We start from the raw sequence: 22,024 nt of genomic DNA, 5'->3' as shown, positions 1-22,024 counted from the left end.
TTGAACACTATGAAATATCTGGGAAACCAGCCCTGTTATTCATAGTTGACTTTGAAAAGCCATTTTATAAAGTATGACCGGACTGGAATATTTCAATTTTGGAGAATCTCTTCTAAAATGGGTAAAAGTTATGTATACTAACCATAGCTGTAAAATAATCACTAATGCCTACTTCTCAGAAAGTTTTAAACTTGGAAGAGGAGTAAAACAGGGTTGTCCACTATCGGCATATAATATCTATTTATTATTTCCATCGAAATGTTAGCTGTGAAATGGTATGGTAGCATGGTAGCATGGTAGCAACACAAAATGACAACGACATGGTAGCAACACAACATGGTAGCAACACAACATGGTAGCGGTACAAAACATCGCACAAACATTATTGGGAACAGACAACAGCCTAAAGGGCAAGAAGGTAGAGACAATACATAACACAAATATAAAGGGTCACAATAGTAAATAATTACATTTTTAAACTTTTACTTGAAAAAAAGTAATGTATTTGGATTTGATAGTTGGAGTTAGATTTGAGATACAGATTTAAAATACAGAGAACTCTGCCGTGTCCACCTGCGGAAGGAAGGATTTTCGCCAACACTTTTCCTATACATTTTCAGGGCAGAGTTCCATATATGGCTTGGCTGCCAAGGTGATCATTGAAATAGAGGGCATGCCTGGTGGGATAGAGTTTTTTAAAAAAGCCGTCCCAATATGGTATGGACCAAGCATTTACCATTTTGGATGCCAGCAGTGGCATCAGGTTAACATTTAAGTAAGACACAATGCTCTGTACAATGTATCAATGCAGAATTGTAAATGTCTTGGTCATTGAGATGAACAACATTGACATGTACAGTACAGGCAGTGACTTGACCATTTCTTTAGACAATCAGGACATTCGCTTTAAACAGATACCCATTGTGGCCATTGCTCTCACCTAAGGTCAATGGTGGGCTTTGATTTTAGAATACCTGTTTGCAGCTGGGAGTGGAGTGGAGCTGGAACAGGGCCAGTAGTTGGTGCTGGGCCTGGGCCTTTAACTGGAGGTTGGGCGGAGGCTGGAGCTGGAGGTTGGGCTGAGGTGTACCCAATCCTTGTCTCAATTGTCTCAAGGCTTAAAAATCCTTATTTAACCTGTCTTCAATCCCCTCATCTACACGGATTGAAGTGGATTTAACAAGTGACATCAATAAGGGATCATAGCTTTCACCTGGATTCACCTGGTCAGTCTATGTCATGGAAAGAGCAGGTGTCCTTCTAAGGTAGGACCACAACCTCTCCATCTGTTCTCCGTCAGCAAGCCCACTACCAGTCACATACCTGACACCATCAGTGACCTGAAATGTAAAGTACAAACAGAAACCATAATGAGTATTACAATGCTTGATGATGATTACTGTTAGGGCAACTGTCTGCAAATACAAATATGTGGTGTTAAACAGCATAAATGAAAAATAAATATTTTATTTATGACCTGACAGGGAACATCATGAGCATATAGGCATGAAAGGCTGGCACTACAAATGTGGTGTCCACCATCAAATCGGAACAGTTTTTCTAAATGTCAAAAATGTATTTAGGGTAGGAACAGTTCGGTTGTGCATTTTTGTGTAAAACATTACTTATGATTTCAAAGCAGGTATGGAGCAATAAGTTTCAAGCCATTCATGAAACTGTATCAAGCGATTCATGAATCATGGCTACATGGCTACGTGATTATTGTAGCTCAATGGGTGTAACTTCTGTTGACAATTTCGATACCTTTTGGAAACAAAACACGTTTTATAAGGAGGATGGGATCCACCCAAATCATTTGGGTTCCTAGATCCTTTCACAGCATTATAAGGCTGCGTTGAGACATTGACCCAAGCCCAGTTTAGCTAATCCCTACCATTATGACAGAGAGTTGTCATAATGCTTTAGCGAATGTACATTACACCGGGGTGTTGGTAGACACAATGTAAGTAACCTAACTTGTCCCTCTAACTGCCCTGAATGCCTCTGCTGATCCTATAGCTATTGTATGCTATTGTATGTGCCTATGAACCAGATTTATACTGTTAGCACTGAGGCGGACTGCCCTAGGAGGAAGTCCACTGTGTGCAGCTCACCCTGCACTAAAATAAATATGAGCATATCTACTTCTGCTAAGCTTCCCAGTAAAGCAACGTAAACAAGTAAGCATCTCAGAGGAAAAGGGCTCAAAATAGCCCATGTTAACATATGTAGCTTAAGAAACAAGGCTCGTGAAATTAATAATTTGCTAGTAAGAGATGACTATTCATAATATAAGAGGTAGAACAATATGTTTTGTAGTGATTCCTATGTTGTTGATGTAAAGAATATTTGTTGGACCGTTGTGTTTAAAGAGGAGCAAACAGACGCTGCACTTGACACATTTATGAAATTGCTTATTCCAGTTACTAATAAGTAACCCATTAAGAAAATAACTGTAAAAACTGTTATATCCCTGTGGATTGATGTTAATGAGGAATTTAACAATTGTATGTTTGAGAGGGATGATGCAAAAGGAAATAACTCTGACAGCACAATCGATTGGCAAATGTATTGCAAATTGAGAAATCATGTGACTAAACTGAATAAAAAAGAAGAACCTACACTATGAAACAAAAATAAATGACAAAGAATTATAGTAAAAAGCTTTGGGAAAAAAGGCAAACTCAGCTCCATCATTCATTGAATCAGATGGCTCATTTATCACAAAACCAACTGATATTGCCAACTACTTGAATGATTTTTTCATTGGCAAGATTAGCAAACTTAGGCATGACATGCCAGCAACAAACTCTGACACTACACATCCAAAAAACTAATAATAATAATTAAAAAATACTACACATCCAAGTAAGTATATCTGACCAAATTATGAAAGACAAGCATTGTATGTAATTTAGAATTCTGTAAAGTGAGTGTGGAAGAGGTGAAAAAATTATTGTTGTCTATCAACAATGACAAGCCACCGGGGTCTGGCAACTTGGATGGAAAATGATTGATACGATATTGCCACTCCCTATTTGCCATATTTTCAATTTTAGCCTAGTAGAACGTGTGTTCCCCCAGGCTTGGAGGGAAGCAAAAGTCATTACGCTACCTAAGAATAGTAAAGCCCCCTTTACTGTCTGAAATAGCTGAGAAATCAGCCTGTTACCAACCCTTAGTAAACTTTTGGGAAAAATGATGTTTGACCAGATACAATGCTATTTTAAAGTAAACAAATTGACATCAAACATTCAGCATACTTATAGGGAAGGACATTCAACAAGCACAGCACTTACACAAATTACTGATGAGTGGCTGAGAGAAATTGATGATAAAACGATTGTGGGGGCTGTTTTTTGTTAGAAGTATGTCGATAATAAAGCACAGCTCTAAATGTTATTTTTTTGTACTTTTACCCCTTTTCTCCCCAATTTCATGGAATCCAGTCCTGTCTCATCGCTGCAACTCTCATACGGACTCGGGAGATGCAAAGGTAGAGAGCCGTGCATCTTCTGAAACACAACCCAGCCAAGACACACTGCTTCTTGATACAATGCCCGCTTAACCCGGAAGCCAGTTGCACCAATGTATCGGAGGTAGCACCGTACACCTGGTGACCGTGTCAGCATGCACTGCGCCTGGACCACCACAGGAGTCGTTAGAGTGTGATGGGACAAGAACATCCCTGCAGGCCAAACCATCCCCTAATCCGGACGACGCTGGGCCAATTGTGAGCCGCCCCATGGTTCTCCCGGTCTCGGCCGGCTGCGACAGAGCCTGGACTCAAATCAGGATCTCTAGTTGCACAGCTAGCACTGCGATGCAGTACCTTAGACCACTGCGCCACTCGGGAGGCGGCTCTACCTTCTTAACAGAATTATGAACTAGGCAGGTCCTACAGGCCCTAGTTTTGTCACACCTGGACTACTGTTCAGTCGTGTGGTCAAGTGCCACATGCCAGAGTCTGTGGCAATTCAAGGTGACAGCTGCAAAACTGCAGCCAGACATTATGTGCTCTTCCTGACATGAGGACATTCCGTTTCTTAGATTGTATTCCTAAACATTACATCTGATGTTGGTGAGATTCATGTCTTTTAAGAATGTAGATTGATCAACATATTTTCATCATAACAACAGAGTGAAGAGTGAACAGGGTTATGGTAAACTAAATCAAATAAAATCAAAGTTGCCATTTGCACAGGAATACAGCGCAATATGTACAATACAATGAAATAAGTAGATTACTACAGTATATTAAGTACAGTACAGTCGGTGCCAGTCTTATGGCTTTGAGGGAGAAACTGTCTCTAAGCATGGTGCTGCTACACTTAATGCTCTGATACAGTTTGAAAGATGGTAAAGGAGCCAGAAGTCTTAGTTTCCAATTTTTATATAAGGCCTACCTCTAACGTCAGAAGACGGTTGTACAGGATGTGACAGTCAAGGTCATCTTGTCTCCGCCACTCCCATCGTATGCCCAACGGAACACATGGGATGAACTGCCCTGACTAAGACAGACAGACTACAGTAGCTGCAGATTTGAAACTACACTATCAGGGGGATATTTCCTTGCACAAGTTGTCAGAAAACTCCAAATCAAATCAACTCCAAATCACATTTACCTTACCGCTGCAGGGAACTGTAACTTTTATATAAACTGAACTGTATCTATACATGATCAACATTTTTGACTGGGAAGCCATTTTTTTAAGCCAGAAGTTGACAGGTTTGTTGATATAACATAAAATACATTTCCGTCCATAACCCTAACTGTTGGACATCGTTAGGAGTGCTTAGTGTTCTCACAGCACAGGTGGCACAGAAATATTTATCTGAGCCACAATCCTTACCAGCACCATAGATCAGCCTCCTCCAAAACTCTACACAAACTGCAGATGGCATTGGGTGGAGGACATTCCAGCTCCACTGCAGGCATGTGGAGTAGCTCCCTCAACCCCTTCTAGGCCACAACATCCGCTGCCTTCCTTTTTTTTATGCTGGTGGAGGAGGTGCATCACTGTAGCTGGACACAAATTCTGCTGCAAAGGGAACCAGCTCTGTTCTCCCAGGACTCCCTAGAGAGTAGTGACAATTGTTACTGAGTATAATATCCTGGTTCAATTAAGTAGAACAAAACTGAACAGAGAAACTTTCTCACCGATTTAAGTTGATGGCAGGGGTGTACGCACTATCAAGCCTCTAGTCAGGTCTCTGTAAACCAGTGTGGCTCTTTTTCTTCCAATAGATGGCATCTGTAGAGAAAAACAAGACAATGACTAAGTTTGACATTCTAAATCAGGATACAATATTAATTACATTTAAATGATCTGATACATAGGACATAATTATCTATCATAATGCATGACTAGTGGAGTTACTTTGCTTACACTCGTATTTCCTTATAGGGACTCTAAAAACAGTTATGGGTAGGAAGATGTGCTTAAGATGGAGATTAAGTAGTATTAATTGGCTCCAGAGACAGTTGATGACATCTTTGGGCTTCAACAAGCATGGGACAGGAATATGTTGTTTTCATGTCCATCTAATACTTGCCTAGTCCAGTAGGCCCAATCACATCTTGCTATGCCCATAGAGCCCCCAAAGTACCCCTTCATATACATTTTAGATGTAGGCATATATGAAATGAGTCTTTCTAAGTAACCACATTGGATATTGATTTCTGGTTGAATGAATGGTGTAAGCATTGGCTAGAGAGAGTTTAAATCCATGCAAGATAGTGTACTAGTGCACACTTTGGGAAGTATGGAGATTTAAGACACAAGCAAAAGACGCAGCCCCAAAAATTTGACACAGCCTTGCACCAAAAACAGGAAATGACACTGTGCCATGGTTTCCGGGAAATTTAAGCTGAAAAGATTGCGAATGCAAAAATTGCAAATCCTTTCAAATGTATTATAAATTCAGATCGAATTTTAGCAGGCTATCCCAGTGTAAAAACACTAAAAAAGAAATGAGTGATTACCGGGGTAGCAGTAAATGTTGACCAACTAAAAGGGGAAGATTCCTTGTGTTTGTGATGCTTGTCGTTTGGTGCAATGCAGACAGGGTGGCAAGAGTGGTGAAACAGTCATCGTCTGTTCTTTTGAGTTTGGATGTTGTGTCTTTGCCCGAAAAAGTGATGTTAGGATATATAAGTTATCCTTTACAAGCTTTTGTACCAAATACATTACATTGTTACAGTTGTAAAGCTTATGGACATGTGGCAGCAGTGTGTAGGAGCAAGGTTCCTAGGTGTGAGAAGTGTGCAGAAGGGCATGAGACAAAGAAATGTGTAGCATTGGGGAAAGTAGTGGTATGTGTTAAATGTAGGGGTGCCCATAGGGCTGGGGATCAGAAATGTCCCGTGCGAGAGAGGCAGGTTGAGGTTTTCAGGGTTAGAGTAAGTGCAGAAGTTGTCATATGCTGAGGTAGTGAAGAAAGTAGAGGAAGATGGGTCAAGGGGGAGGGATCCTGAGAGGAGTGATCTGTACCAGTACATAGGGATAGGCCAACAAGTGATATGTGTTTCAGTAAGATTGGATTTTGGGCATTTATAGCAATGGTTGTCAACTGTACTGCAGGGATATTGCAGAAAATGTAGGTTGTCGTGACAGCTGCAGAGAGGTATTTGGGTGTGAGACTTGACATCAGAAGAGTGACAGGGTGTATTAAGTGGTGATTTCCCATCCTTTCAGGTTTGTTGGCATGAGGTAGGCCTAAACAGATTTACATTTTATTTTTTGTGAGTGTAGTGTTAAATGATTTGTTTATTTTTTCAAGCAAAGTATAAGGAGTTGTACTCAATCTATTAGGTGGCGTTAATGCAACATATTGGATGCCAACTGCCATTAAACTTCATCAAAGACAAATATGCATGTCGGGGCAGTTTGTTGCTCGATGCGGGGTTATGCAGTACTAGCTAGCTGTACAATCTCCGGGAATTGAACAGAAACAAGAGGACACCACCAACTCAAATCTGAGATGCCCAAAGAAGCATCCACTAATTACTACGCACTTCAATTGACTGCAGTGTTAACTTGGTAGGCAGAGAAATCCATTGTTATCAAGATTCGTTGCTAGCACTACCAGACTAACGTCACTGCCCACAGTAAATCCGTTTTTACTTTCGATCTACTAAGTCTGCTTGTCAATAAGCTCTCAGACGAAAGGTCCTAGGTCGATGAGTGATATACTGTATCTAGAATCAGATGAGGCTAGAGAGCAAGGTTTTTATTGATAGTCGAACTCTTACCTTATTGCCAAAAAGGAGGTAATATGCTGTTTTCTTGTGCTCCGGTGGTTTAGGGACAAGTGCAATACCAGTGATTAAGTGTAAGCATTCCCATTCAGGAGGGTTAGAGCTAAATTACTGTTACACACACTGTATAGGGCCTCCAGTCGCTGAAGGGCCAAGCATTTTTATTAGTTACATCTAGCTACTAAGATATTAAACCACAATGTGAAGTCACTGGACCCCCCTCCCTCATTCATGCTATATTAATTATATTTCTAGTTCACCACTTTCCTAATTCTGCAGGCATATTTCTTGTGATTGATCTAAATTTCAATACCTTTCTATCAATATGAGCTACAGGTCTACAGACAATTGCGGTGGTTTACTTAATCTTTTCTTCTATATCATGGCGGTCCGCAAACAATTGTTTAAGAGCATGCTGCCAACTACTGTGCTGGAATGTACGATCAATCATGATCTGCCCAATTCTGTACTACCATGAAAATAAAAAATTTAATAAATCCCTACTAACTCCTACCACACCTTCCCCCCTGCCCCCACTCCATAAAACATTATCTATATATTGCTGAAACACTCCACACTTAGGATTGTTCAGCATGTCAAAAACATCTGTTAGCCCCAATATCTCTTTTGCTGTCTCCACAATAACAATCAACCTGGCATTTTTGCTTTCCACAACTTGAGCCCTATTGATAACCTTACCAATAAAAGCTATAAAGTCAACTTTATTCATTATCAAAGTTTCCTTTGACACCGCACATTGGTGAGCGCAAGATTTCTGACTACAACATCATAGCATGGGGGCGTGCATATTGACATCTCCCTTTACTTGTCTTGTGAAAGGTACACCGTTTATTTTTTCCAATTCTTCCCCCCTTTTTCCCCCATACATATCTAATTTTCAATAGTTTGTTATCCAAATGACATATACAGTGCCTTCAGAAAGTATTCACACCCCTTGACTTTTTCCATATTTGCTGTGTTTACAGCCTGAATTTAGTACTCACTCTGTGTAATTAAAAATGAAAAGCTGAAATGTCTTGAGTCAATAAGTATTCAACCCTTTTGTTATGGCAAGACTAAATAAGTTTAGGAGTAAAAATGTGCTTAACAAGTCACAAGTTATGTATACTCACTCTGTGTGCAATAATAGTGTTTAACACGATTTTTCAATGATTTCCTCATCTCTGTACCCCACACATACAAAAATCTGTAGAGTACCTCAGTCGAGCAGTGCATTTCAAACAGATACAGTCACAAAGACCAGGGACATTTTCCAATCCCTCTAAAAAAAAAAAGGCCACCTATTGGTAGATGGGTAAAAATGTAAAAGCAGATATTGAATATACCTTTGAGCATGGTGAAATAATTAATTACACTTTGGATGGTGTATACCCAGTCACTAAAAAGATACAGGCATCCTTCTTATCTCAGTTGCCGGAGAGAAAGGAAACCGCTTAGGGATTTCACCATGAGGCCAATGGTGACTTTAAAACTGTTACAGGGTTTAATGGCTGTGATAGGAGAACCTGAGGATGGATAAACATTGTAGTTACTCTACAATACTAACCTAAATGACAGATTGAAAAGAAGGAAGCCTGTACAGAATAAAAAATATTCCAAAACATGCATCCTGTTTGCAACAAGGCACTGAAGTAATACTGCAAAAAAATTGGGGCAAAGCAATTCACTTTTACAAAGTGTTAAGTTTGGGGCAAATCCAACACAACACATTACGACATTACATTATTAGTACCACTCTCTGTATTTTCAAGCATAGTGGTGGCTGCATAATGTTATGGGTATGCTTGTCATCGTTAAGGAGAGTTTTTCAGATTAAAATAATTAACTGAATGGAGCTAAGCACAGGCAAAATCCTAGAGGAAAACCTGGTTCAGGTATGAACAGAGTACCACATAAAACCTAGCATTCAAACAAGGTAATGGTTCCAATCGTTTTTCCACCATACATTTTTCCTATAGGGGATTTTAGAAACACTATAGTGTATATATATGTGCTATGTGTAGGCTTAACCTGGCGTGACATTTTGATAACTGTGTAAACCTCTCGAGGACAAGGTGACTCACCTGTATTTACCCCTCAAAATGAAACACTAATTAGCTGCTAATGTGGCTATCATAAAGAACTACAAATACCATGATGATCTGAACGAGACTGCCGACTTGAGGAATTAATAAATTGGCAAAATTTCTTTAGATCGAAAATTCTGTGAACTGTCTTGTGCAAGTTTTAAATTGACACAATACCTGTTAGCAAAGGTGGCAGCTAGAGATGACCTGCAGGAGCTTGCAGGGATTAGTAGTCCCTCATGATGTCTTTTTAAGTGGGAGAACTTGCACAATTGGTGGCTGACTAAATACTTTTTTGCCCCACTGTAAGTGCTGTTATTGTGAAGTGGAAACGTCTAGAAGCAACAACAGCTCAACCACGAAGTGGTAGGCCACACAATCTCACAGAATGGGACCGCCGACTGCTGAAGCATGTAGCGCGTATCATCCATCCTTGGTTGCAACACTCACTACCGAAATCCAAACTGCCTCTGGAAGCAACGTCATTCCAATAAATGTTTGTCGGGAGCGTCAGCAAATGGGTTTCCATGGCCGAGCAGCCACACACAAGCCTAAGATCACCATGCGCAATGCTGGAGTGATGTAAAGTTCACCGCCATTGGACTCTGGAGCAGTGGAAACGCATTCTCTGTAGTGATGAATAATGCTTCACCATCTGGTTGCCCGACAGACTAATCTGGGTTTGGAGGATGCCAGGAAGTCACTACTTGCCCCAATGCATAGTGCCAACTGTAAAGTTTGGTGGAGGAGGAATGGGGCTGGTTTTAATGGTTTGGGCTAGGCCCCTTAGTTCCAGTGAGAGGAAATCTTAAAGCTACAGCATGCAATCACATTCTATACAATTCTGTGCTTCCAACTTGTGGCAAAAGTTTGGGGATGGCCCTTTCCTCTTTCAGCATGAAAATGCCCAGTGCACAAAGCGAGATTCATACAGATATGGTTTGTGGAGGCTGTTATAGCAGCAAAGAGAGGACCAACTAGATATTATGCTCATGAGTTTGGAATGAGAAGTTCGAAGAGCAGGTGTCCTCATACTTTTTCATGTAGTGTATTTTAAGTGTTTCTAAAATTCCCTATGGGAAAAATGAATGGTGGAAAAACGATTGGAACCATTTCCCTGTTTGACTGCTAGGTTTTATGACACTATGGCTCTATTGTCTTCCCTTAACCCTATGACCTACACTACTGTTTTTGAAAGAAAATCACATTTTTTATCAATTAAAATAACACAAAATTGATCAGAAATAAATTACTTTTGTAGCTGGAAACAGCAGATTTTTTTTATGGAATATCTACATAGGCGTACAGAGGCCGATTATCAGCAACCATCACTCCTGTGTTCCAATGGCACGTTTTGTTAGCTAATCCAAGTTTGTCATTTTAAAAGGCTAATTGATCATTAGAAAACCCTTTTGCAAATATGTTAGCACAGATGAAAACTGCCATGCTGATTAAAGAAGCAATAAAACTCATCAGTCTGTTCTTGTTCCATGCGAGAAATTGCCAAGAAACTGAAGATCTCGTATAACGCTGTGTACCACTTCACAGAACAGCGCAAACTGGCTCTAGCCAGAATAGAAAGCGGAGTGGGAGGCCCCAGTGCACAACTGAGCAAAATGACAAGTACATTAGTGTGTCTAGTTTGAGAAACAGATGCCTCACAAGTCCTCAACTGGCAGCTTCATTAAATAGTACCCGCAAAACACCAGTCTCAATGTCAACAGTGAAGAGGCGACTCCGGGATGCTGGCCTTCTAGGCAGAGTTCCTCTATCCAGTGTCTGTTCTTTTGCCCATCTTAATCTTTTATTTTTATTGGCCAGTCTGAGATATGGCTTTTTCTTTGCAACTCTGCCAATAATCAAATCAAATCAAATTTTATTTGTAGATGTTAATGCGAGTGTAGCGAAATGCTTGTGCTTCTAGTTACTCAATGTTAGCCACTAACAATGTTCCAAAAAGTGGTGGCTGTTTTTAACAGTCTGATGGCCTTGAGATAAAGCTATTTTTCAGTGATGGTCCCAGCTTTGATGCACCTGTACAGTAGATGCCTTCTGGATGATATACATATGAGGGTATGAACAAAGTGGCATAGGGTGGTTGTTGTATTGATGATCTTTATGGCCTTCCTGTAACATCGGGATGAATAATGTAGGTGTCCTGTAAACATTATATTAGGTGATTGTTTAAAGTGGCTAGATATATTTTACATCATTTCACATCAATTCCCATTATTAAAGTGGCGGGCAGTTGAGTCAGGCGGTGGCAGCAGCCACGCCAGGATGCTTAGTGGTGCATCTGTAACAGTTTGATGGCTTTTGGTGACAAGCTGTTTTTCAGTCTCCTGAGGTCCCAGCTTTGATGCGCTGCTGCGCCTTCTTCGGGGTGAACAGGCAGTGGCTGTCTGTGTTGTTGGTCCATGATCTTCAGTTTGTCTGTGATGTGTATGCCTGGAGGAACTTAAAACTTACTACCCTCTCCACTACTGTTCCATCGATGTGGATACGGTTGGGGTGTTCCAGTTGCTGTTTCAGGCGGTGACAGCCCACAATCATCTCCTTAGTTTTGTTGATGTTGAGTGTGAGGTTATTTTCCTGACACCAGCCGAGGGCCCTCACCTCCTCCCTGTAGGCCGTCTCGTCGTTGTTGGTAATCAAGCCTACCACTGTTGTGTCGTCCGCAAACTTGATGATTGAGTTGGAGCGTGCGTGGCCACGCAGTCGTGGGTGAACAGGGAGTACAGGAGAGGGCTCAGAACGCACCCTTGTGGGGCCCCAGTGTTGAGGATCAGCGGGGTGGAGATGTTGTTGCCTACCCTCACCACCTGGGGGCGGCCCGTCAGGAAGTCCAGTACCCAGTTGCACAGGGCGGGGTCGAGACCCAGGGTCTCGAGCTTGATGACGAGCTTGGGGGTACTATGGTGTTGAATGCCGAGCTGTAGTCGATGAACAGCATTCTCACGTAGGTATTCCTCTTGTCCAGGTGGGTTAGGGCAGTGTGCAGTGTGGTTGAGATTGCATCGTCTGTGGACCTATTTGGGCGGTAAGCAAATTGGAGTGGGTCTAGGGTGTCAGGTAGGGTGGAGGTGATATGGTCCTTGACTAGTCTCTCAAAGCACTTCATGATGACGGAAGTGAGTGCTAAACACACCGGCCAGCTGGTCTGCGCATGCACTGAGGGCGCTGTTGGGGATGCCGTCTGGGCCTGCAGCCTTGCGAGGGTTAACACGTTTAAATGTTTTACTCACCTCGGCTGCAGTGAAGGAGAGTCCGCATGTTTTCGTTGCAGGCCGTGTCAGTGGCACTGTATTGTCCTCAAAGCGGGCAAAAAAGTTATTTAGTCTGCCTGGGAGCAAGACATCCTGGTCCGTGACTGGGCTGGTTTTCTTCTTGTACTCCGTAATTGACTGTAGACCCTGCCACATACCTCTTGTGTCTGAGCCGTTGAATTGAGATTCTACTTTGTCTCTATACTGACGCTTAGCTTGTTTGATAGTCTTGCGGAGGGAATAGCTGCACTGTTTGTATTCGGTCATGTTACCAGTCACCTTGCCCTGATTAAAAGCAGTGGTTCGCGCTTTCAGTTTCATGCGAATGCTGCCATCAATCCACGGTTTCTGGTTAGGGAATGTTTTAATCGTTGCTATGGGAACGACATCTTCAACGCACGTTCTAATGAACTCGCACACCGAATCAGCGTATTCGTCAATGTTGTTATCTGACGCAATACGAAACATATCCCAGTCCACGTGATGGAAGCAGTCTTGGAGTGTGGAATCAGCTTGGTCGGACCAGCGTAAGGCCAGCATCCTGGAGTCACCTCCTATCTGAACTAAAAACTCCATATTTTGGCATGTCTGTGCATCCTTGACCATCACAAATCAATATCCAAAAGCAGCATATGTTTTTTCCGCGAATCTGCAGATCATCTTCTTTCTTTTGTGGCACCAATGTGAGTGAGGATGTACGACAGGTGAAACGGTGTTGCAGTGGTCTAGTGCACGTGTCAAACTCATTCCACGGAGGGCCGAGTTTCTGCGGGTTTTTGCTCCACCCCTGTACTTGGTTGACTAATTAATGTTAGTAACTCCCCTCATCTGGTTGTCAAGGTCTTAATTGAAAGGAAAAAACAAAAACCTGCAGACGCTCGGCCCTCCTTTGCATGAGTTTGACACCACTGGTCTTGTGTGTGGTGCGGGAATAATGACAAACGAACCTGGGGAGCTTTGTATTCACATTGCCCTAGAAAAGGAAACCGAAACTCAAACCAATTCTCGATATAGTCTCACTTCGGTTCGCTTCGGGGGCTCTTTGGAGGGGTCACAGTTCCTTTGGAGTGTGCACACTGCACGAAAAATGAAGCGAACTGCAATGAGTTCACTAAAATTGCCTGAAAGGGACCAAGTGTGAAACCCTTAATAGTTTTTTAACCTTTCCTCTTCAAGGACAATCAAATTATTTATTTGCACCTCTACTCACATTGGTTGAGCGCCTTCCACTTCTTTCCAAATTTGAAAACGTTAACACTTAATTTAAGGTCACTTTTTTACCACTAACATTAAATCCCTTCCCCCCCAAATACTGGCTTGCCTCTGCATGAAGGGAACTGGGTGGCCTATCCTATCTGGTTAGAAATGTGGCATTACACACCAGATGGTCCTGTAAGTGGTGTATGGCCCAATCCCAAATCGATCCTTATGCACTTGTGGAGATCTAAGTGGATTTGACAGTTGTAAGCAATATGGCAATAGCTCCAATTTGCCCTCTCACAGGATTATGTGTAAGTTTCACCATACTGCTTATACCAAAGAAACTATTCAGCTGTCGGTACATCCGCAAGGTAAGAGGTACTGTGGTCAATGGCTCCACCTAGTAGCAAAATACAGAATCGAAAATAATAAATCAAAGGCAGAGGCAAGGCAAGCATATTACAACTGCACAAGAGCGTAAAGCTGTAAAACCAATGTTAGAATAAAAATACCTAAGTAGGGAGTGTTAAATCTGTACAATATTGGAAAGTTTTCAGTGTTTGATGTCAAATCCATCTGGAATACAGAATATTATCTCTGCGTGACAGTAATAGGACAAATATTTATAGAAAATCAAAGGGGAGGAATTTAGAGAAAATTAACTGAATCTTTTATAAGAGAGGTAAAGGAACCTACCACACTTGTTCGTAGATCTGTAGCTCATATGTACAGTGAGGTGTTGAAAAGAAGACCCATAACTGGAAATATTAATATAAGATCAGTATAATGGAGAAAAAAAAATTGTAATGGGTGTACTATGGAGGAGGGAGGTGGCCTAAAATCAAGTGGTTAGAGGTATATGTAATTTGGATAAGAAACTATTGAAAATTGTATCTGTATGTGAACAAATGACCACAGCTGTAATAAGATACATATTTGTACAATATCAAAGGGGAGGAATTAAGAAAAAAGGTGTCCCTTTGGATAGAGGTAAAGGAACCCACCGTACTTGTTTGTAGATCTGTAGCTCATATGGATAGGACGATATTGAAAATGGCATGTTACAATGTATAGTTGTAGCAAACAGACCGAGCAGTGGCACGAATGAGAGCCATGAGCATACAGCCACCGCTTGCTCCTCATGGTCTCCCTACACTGCAGTGGCACGCATCAGTTTAATTTCAGATGATGTCAACATAATTTTACTTTCATGCATTGGAGTAGAATGTATTTCTAAAAGGTCACCAGAAGTGACATCGTCACAGTCATTCTATATAAAAAGTTAAAAACCGACCCAGGAAAAAAAACACCCCACCCATACCTTTGATTTAAAAAATCCTTGGGGAAACACTAAAGATAATAGGCCAATTTGCTTTATGACCTAAACAAAATCACATTTCAAAATGCAATTGTTGTGGGGGGGATTGTTGTGGTTTAAAATCTCTAGATTTTTTAATTGAGACAAACATGACGTTTTCCTGTAAACACCAGGTGCCTCATTTATCATTATTGCATAGTGATGGGTTTGGATTGCTGAACCACTATTATAACTAATGATTAAAAACATTTAGAGACCTGAGGGGTGCCATACCCGTGGGGCTACACCAGAGTTTAATGGTTATCTGTAGGAGGAAGGTATATGGTGGATGCAATTAAGCTTGAAATGTACGGAGTGTAGGGAAAACGATCACGTGGCAGGCATTGATAAGGGGAGAGAGCCATGGATTAGTTATGAAGAGGGTCGAGGTCTGGTCACATTAAGGGAGAAGGAAAAGTTTATGGCCTGTATCACTTAGTTTCCTGCCTAGCAAAAAAGATACAATGTTTAGCAAGGAGGAAACTCCACCCAAGGTGGGGTACATATACACCACTATTGTAAATATTTTTTGGTCTGTTCAGCTGTTAGATCCTTTGGGAAGAATAAACTTGGTTTAAGCTTTCATAGTTTCCGTTGAGTTCTTACTCTGATAATTAGAACCTAACAGTAGAAACTGCTCTAAAATACTACTAACTAACGGACTTTAGAATTTTCGTACGCACAGAACAAGTGTGATTTATCAAACAATCCTACGAGCGCCAAACGCACAACGGTAGGAGATAACCGTTGATAAATACTAATTGTTCTCAGCCTCAGTGCGCCTGCACGACCTTGGCTATTTGTATTTCGAAATGCCCCTAATTAACCATATATGGTCAAAATCATCCCTTTAAACCTGTGAGAATATACAACACCGTACCATGAAATAGCCTACAATGGAGCAACCAGAAAAAGCTTTAAATAGTTTTTTGATAACGCAATAGAGATGCTGGTGTCAGAGACTGAGCACAACCAAAAAGGTTTTATTTGGCTCACTCAGTTGTAGTTTGACCAGTAAAAACATAGCTACAAAGAGAACCATTAGGACAATTTGAGGTTGCTGTAGCAAATTGACATCAAATGAGTAGGCAACACTCACCAATAAGCCATCCATCCTCAACAGCTCCCTCCTCTAGGCATATAAGCCAACATGATGTTCTGCAGAATGAACCATTTGTGTTCTACCTGGCCACCACATTCAGCAGTGTTTTTTGCGCATTACATGACCTATCAATTCAATTTGCTTTATTGGCATGACGTAACAGTGTACATATTGCCAATATAACACCTGCACATTGAGTGGAAGCCTGTTTTGTACACATACACAAATTGACCAACAGTATGTGGACATATTTTTCTACACCGATCTCGATAAACCATTTCTGTATGGACTGTTCACAGGGGCACTGTCATGCTGAAACTGGAAAGGGCCTTCCAAAACTGTTGCCACAGAATCGTGGAGAATGTAATTATATGCGGTGGCGTTAAGATTTCCCTTTATTAGAACTAAGGGACCTAGCCCGAACCATAAAAAACAGCCCCAGACCATTATTCCTCTTCCAAACTTTACAGTTGGCACTATGCATTTGGGCAGGTAGCGTCCTCCCGGCATCCGCCAAACCCAGGTGTCCTTCAGACAGCTAGATGGTGAAGCGTGATTCATCACCCCAGAGAACGCATTTCCTCTGCTTCAGAGTCCAATGGCAGCAAGCTTTACACCACTCCAGCCGACGTTAGGCTTGTTTGCAGCTGCTCGACCATGGAAACCCATTTCATTAAGCTCCCGACGAACAGTTATTGTGCTGACGTTGTTTCTGGAGGCAGTTTGGAACTCGGTAGTGAGTGTTGCAACCAAGGACAGATGATTTTTACACGCTACTCACTTCAGCACTCACCGGTCCCATTCTGTGAGCTTGTGTGGCCTACCACTTTGCGGCTGAGCGGTAGTTTCCACGTCACAACAACAGCACTTGCAGTTGACTGGGGGAGCTCTAGCAGGGCAGAAATTTGATGAACTGATTTGTTGGAAAGGTGGCATCCTATGACAGTTCCAAGTTGAAAGTCATTGAGCTCTTCAGTAAGGCCATTCTACTGCCAACATTTGTCTATGGAAAGTGCATGGCTGTGTGCTCGATGTTATACACCTGTCACCAAGGGTGAGGCTGAATTAGCCAAATCCACAAATTTAAAGGGGTGTCCACATACTTTTGTACATAGTGTATTTCAACTGTTTTTAGGATGGTGCTTTTATGGTTATGTGGTGCTGTCTATTGCTCCGTTCGTATTTGGGAACCAATTGATGGCAAAGAAACACCTCTTGATTTCAACCTGTTGTGCGATGGTGTATGCGAATTGTATGTTACAGTTGGTTTTGCTGATGATTGATTCCAAAATATTGGCTCATCGAGGGAAGTGAGATGCCGATCAGAAAGCTCCCGCTGTAAAGTGCTTGTTGCCGAGGCTGAAAAAGATGGCGGACTGAACACAGCAGTGTATATCACCTCAAGATAAAAACGTAATATTCAATATTGGTAAGTTAGACTAAATATTAGCATTTCACAAACTTGTCTAACCTTCAATCTAGATAACAAAACAAATCATGAGGCTAGAGAAATGTGCCGACAAATATTACGAAAACAAGCAACACCCAAACATGATGGAGAGTAAAACTGGGGAACCAATCCCGGAAAGGAAACGTGACTCTTCGACAGACAGACAATTTAATATTTTCACCACCGGGAATGGTAAGGGTGGAAACCGATCTGTTAAAATCAATAAATGACAAACTGGGAATACTTTAATTAGTCAGTAAGGATATAAGAGGAGATGAAGGCAAACCTTGAGATGAGTGACGAGAAATCTGCAACATTGGAGAAAGATACAAACAAGCTAAAAGGGACAGTCAATAAGATTGAAACCGATGTTAATGAACTTAAAATTGAGAACTTCTTTCTGAGAGAAGCCTTGCTTAAAATACTGTACAGACTAGATCCATGAGAGAAAATATGGTACTTACGGATATCCAATAGAAAGAAGGAGAAGTTCCTGAGGGAGTTCCTCTTTACAGGGAAGCTGTCGACAAAATCCAACTCGAACATGTACACCGTTTTGGGCAGAGATATGAACGCCCAATCGTTTCCAAAGTTGCTTTCTTTAAAGATAAAATAATGGTTAAAAGCTAGGGGTAAAAGATTTGCTGGCATGAATGATCAGTTCCCGAAAGAAATTGCAGAACGGCGGGAAGTTCTGTATCCAATCTTCAAGAGAAATAGATTGAAAGGGAAACGTGTAGCTCTCGTAGTCGATAAACTGTATATTGATAACCAAATGTTCAGACACAAAGGCTACTCCATGGCTATTCTAAAAATTACAAAGTTCCCATAGAGGAGTCGAATAATGGAACACGCAATACTAGACATGGTAGAGATTGTAATAAATAATAAATATAGAAAAGCAATAAAATACAACAATTGTTAAATAAACTACACTATACCATTCTAGATAGGGAATGTTAGAAAATCATTCGTTTTAGACTTTCCATTTATAGTATTTCAGAAATTGATAAGACAGCATTATAGAAGAAAGGAAAATTAGCAAAATAACACATCTTCAAATATAAGGAACTGGAACACAAAAGTACTCAATCAACACAGTAGAGATAACACAGAGGACATGCAAGGCACAGTATGTGGGTATGTACACATGTATTGTGATGGAAGGTGGGGTGTGTGTTTTTGTGTTTGGAAAGTGTGGAGTTAAGTGAGTGAAAAATGATACGGGTTGCAGAGCCATTGTGTGTTTGAGAGCAGGGGTTATAAGAGCAAGCTTTCAATTTTGTGCAGATGTAACGGATGTGAAACAGCTAGCTAGTTAGCGGTGGTGCGCGCTAAATAGCGTTTCAATCGGTGACGTCACTTGCTCTCAGACCTTGAAGTAGTAGTTCCCCTTGCTCTGCAAGGGCCGCTGGAATTCTTACTGGTTGGTAGGTGATCAAATACTTATGTCATGCAATAAAAGGCAAATTAATTACTTAAAAATCATACAATGTGATTTTCTGGATTTTTTTGTTTCAGATCCCATCTCTCACAGTTGAAGTGTACCTATGATAAAAATTACAGACCTCCTACATGCTTTGTAAGTAGGAAACACTGCGGATTTTGCAGGTTATCAAATACTTGTTCTCCTCACTGTATATATGTATGCAAATGTGGGTATGTGTATGTATGCATACACTACCGTTCAAAAGTTTGGGGTCACTTAGAAATGTCCTTGTTTTTGAAAGAAAAGCATTTTTTTTTTTGTCCATTAAAATAACAAAATTGATCATTAATAAAAATGTAGACATTGCTAATGTTGTAAATGACTATTGTAGCTGGAAACGGCTTTACATTTTTTTAATTTTTATGTCTACATAGGCGTACAGAGGCCCATTATCAACAACCATCATTCCTCTGTTCCAATTGCACATTGTGTTAGCTAATCCAAGTTTATAATTTTAAAAGGCTAATTGATCATTTTTAACAATGCTTTTTTTCTGATAAAACTAGTTCAGTTTCATAATATTACCATATGTCCCAGCTGCCTGCTGTAGTTTAAGTAATCACAAAAAAACAAGACTTATTTTAGGGCATTTTTCACCCTGCCAGTTCCTAAATAGTTCTATTGAGCACTGTGGCACCAATTTGCCTTCCGAACGTTCTATTCCCAGTTTATGTTTCTACATCACAATGCCTGTTTTGCTATTGTTGGCAATGGAGACCTGTCCACATTGTAGTTAATGTAAACAAAAAATTACTCATGGAACTCTGAGGTCGTCCCATTGTTTACTATAGGGAAATATACGTATGTCTGTCTATTTCGCAATGTGTATATTTAGATTATTTTACATTGAATACCATTTTAATCATGAGAATATCCTCTTTATAATTATGTAAGGCTGGGCAGTGTATTCCGTTGTCATCAAATGCTAGACTCGAAATACCTTTTGCCCTTGGAAAGCTGCGCTTCCCCCATTGTTTTCCTATGGAGAGTCATGCTGGTATATTTTTGCCAAATCTCACAATATGTATATTTACACAATGTGTATATTATATATCGATTTTTTTTTCAAGTCGGACACCATTTTAAGCGTGATAATCTAATTATGTAAGGCTGGGCAGTGTATTCCATTGTCAGCGATAGCTTGACCAGAAATAGTCAAAAGTTGCACCTTCCCCCCCCCTGCACACATGGCACCATCGAGGTGCGGATGTTTACTTACTACACTAGTTATTTTTCAGTTTCGTCCTAAGAACAGATTGTAGTGGTAAAATAAAAAGGGATACATTTTTTGGTGCCATTTAGGCTAAATTGAATTCTAACCGTAACACCAGTCAAAACGGGCTCTGCGATGGGCCTGCGCTGGTTTTCCAGTTTAGCCAACGTTCTTTTGCCATTTTCAGCCTCGGGTGAATTTCGACTTGTTATATTGTCCAGCCTACCCCTGGTTCTGCCGATTGCACTTTTAAGACAGTCCCATAGCCGCAAGTGCATAATATTCCCCCATTGAAAGCCAACGTAAAGTCACTTTTTGAAAACGGAGAAAATAAAGATACCTTGCGCTCTACCATCGGAATTAAGATATCTCTAGGACCTTCAGTTGAAGATGAATTGACGAGCAAGCTCTGAATATCTAACCACTATCCAAACTGGAAACAAACCTACTGCGGTGAATCTCGGCTGACATTAGCTGGAAAACTACGCTAGGTTAGCGTAGCTGTTTGAAAATGATACCAACAAAGGTGAGATGGTGTCGGCAAGAGCAACTAGCTAGTAATTATTGTAATGAAACAGCAGGTCGTTACATGTATATTAAAAAGTAACGTGTTACTTAGTCAACATGTTATTTGTTTAAATAATTATTATCTAGCAGTTGCTCTTACCGACACCATGTCCCATCCTTAGCTAGTTAGCCATGTGAAAAAACAAAGACATTTTCATTTGCTAGGATTCAGGAAGCCAACCTGGCTTGCAGTTTGAACCAACTAAAGTTAGCTAGTAGCTGTAGCTAGCTACGTGTCTCTGGATAAGCGCGTCAGCTAATTACTCAAATGTAATGTGAACGTTGGCTAGCAATGACCAGCCAAGATCGGTGAATCTAACAACACGTCAGTTTGTTAATGTCAGGGGCGCTATCTTGCTTGCTAGCTAACTATGTTTTCTTTTCAGCTGAGTAAGAAGGACCCAACCCCTCAGCTCATCCCAGCAAAACAAGCAGAGAGTAAAGACAGTGTGGGGTATCCAAAATTTTGACTAGTCACTCGGTCTAGTTTATTTGGCTTGACGACCCTGAATCAGAGCTGTGTTGAAACGCACCAGAACAATCGCTTCGACGAAAATAACGTTAACGCAAGGTATTGGGTTTTAGTCAGCTAGCTTGTTGAAGCTTAGCAAGAAAAGTGCACGTTTCAGAAATGGCCACAGCCGGAACAGTTCATTCAGGTCCAGCGAGTTCCACTGGTAAGTACACATTCTCTCTATCTATACACCAAATAGCTTAAGTTACTCGTTTTGATGATCAGGTCTTTGAGACTCATCCTGTAGTATGTGGATTGCTCTTTAAATACAGCCATGTGTACTTGGCAAAGGTGGGTTCTGTCACAACTCCTTGTCCTAGGGTTGGCACTGTTCAGTAGGGCACAACATATTAGCTACTAACAGGACCATAACCATTTACCCCCCATGCCATCCCATCCCACCCCACAGATGTGCACACTCAGTTCTGAAGGAGGCTATCCTCAGAGGTACCAGTGTGTCTGTGTGAACTGGTTGACATGAACTATTCCGGTTCTGTCAATTTAGGCCTGTGAATGTT

The 22,024-nt window shown here is 41.0% G+C and overlaps 1 protein-coding gene and 1 long non-coding RNA gene across 5 annotated transcripts in view; one reads left to right on the top strand and one right to left on the bottom strand.

Moving 5' to 3' along the window:
• Positions 1-300: 300 nt before the first annotated feature.
• On the bottom strand, positions 301-5,479 carry LOC112267542. The gene is made up of 3 exons (XR_002956096.2): positions 5,162-5,479; positions 4,854-5,078; positions 301-1,340 (listed from the first exon to the last, which is right to left on the bottom strand). It is a non-coding gene; the product is annotated as an uncharacterized LOC112267542 (long non-coding RNA).
• A 14,870-nt stretch (positions 5,480-20,349) lies between these two features.
• Positions 20,350-22,024, top strand: part of LOC112266614 (phosphatidylinositol 4-phosphate 5-kinase type-1 alpha) — a 35,363-nt gene continuing 33,688 nt past the window's right edge. Inside the window, exons 1-2 of one of the 4 annotated variants that reach the window (XM_042295767.1) lie at positions 20,350-20,413; positions 21,379-21,669. In XM_042295767.1, the coding sequence (XP_042151701.1) occupies positions 21,624-21,669 (46 nt within the window). In that variant the 5' untranslated portion in view covers positions 20,350-20,413; positions 21,379-21,623. The other 3 variants (XM_042295766.1, XM_042295765.1, XM_042295768.1) reach the window with 3 other exon arrangements.

This window comes from Oncorhynchus tshawytscha, linkage group LG13, assembly GCF_018296145.1.
Source record: "Oncorhynchus tshawytscha isolate Ot180627B linkage group LG13, Otsh_v2.0, whole genome shotgun sequence".
Lineage (NCBI taxonomy): Eukaryota > Metazoa > Chordata > Actinopteri > Salmoniformes > Salmonidae > Oncorhynchus > Oncorhynchus tshawytscha.
This window is presented reverse-complemented; position numbering and strand designations above follow the sequence as displayed.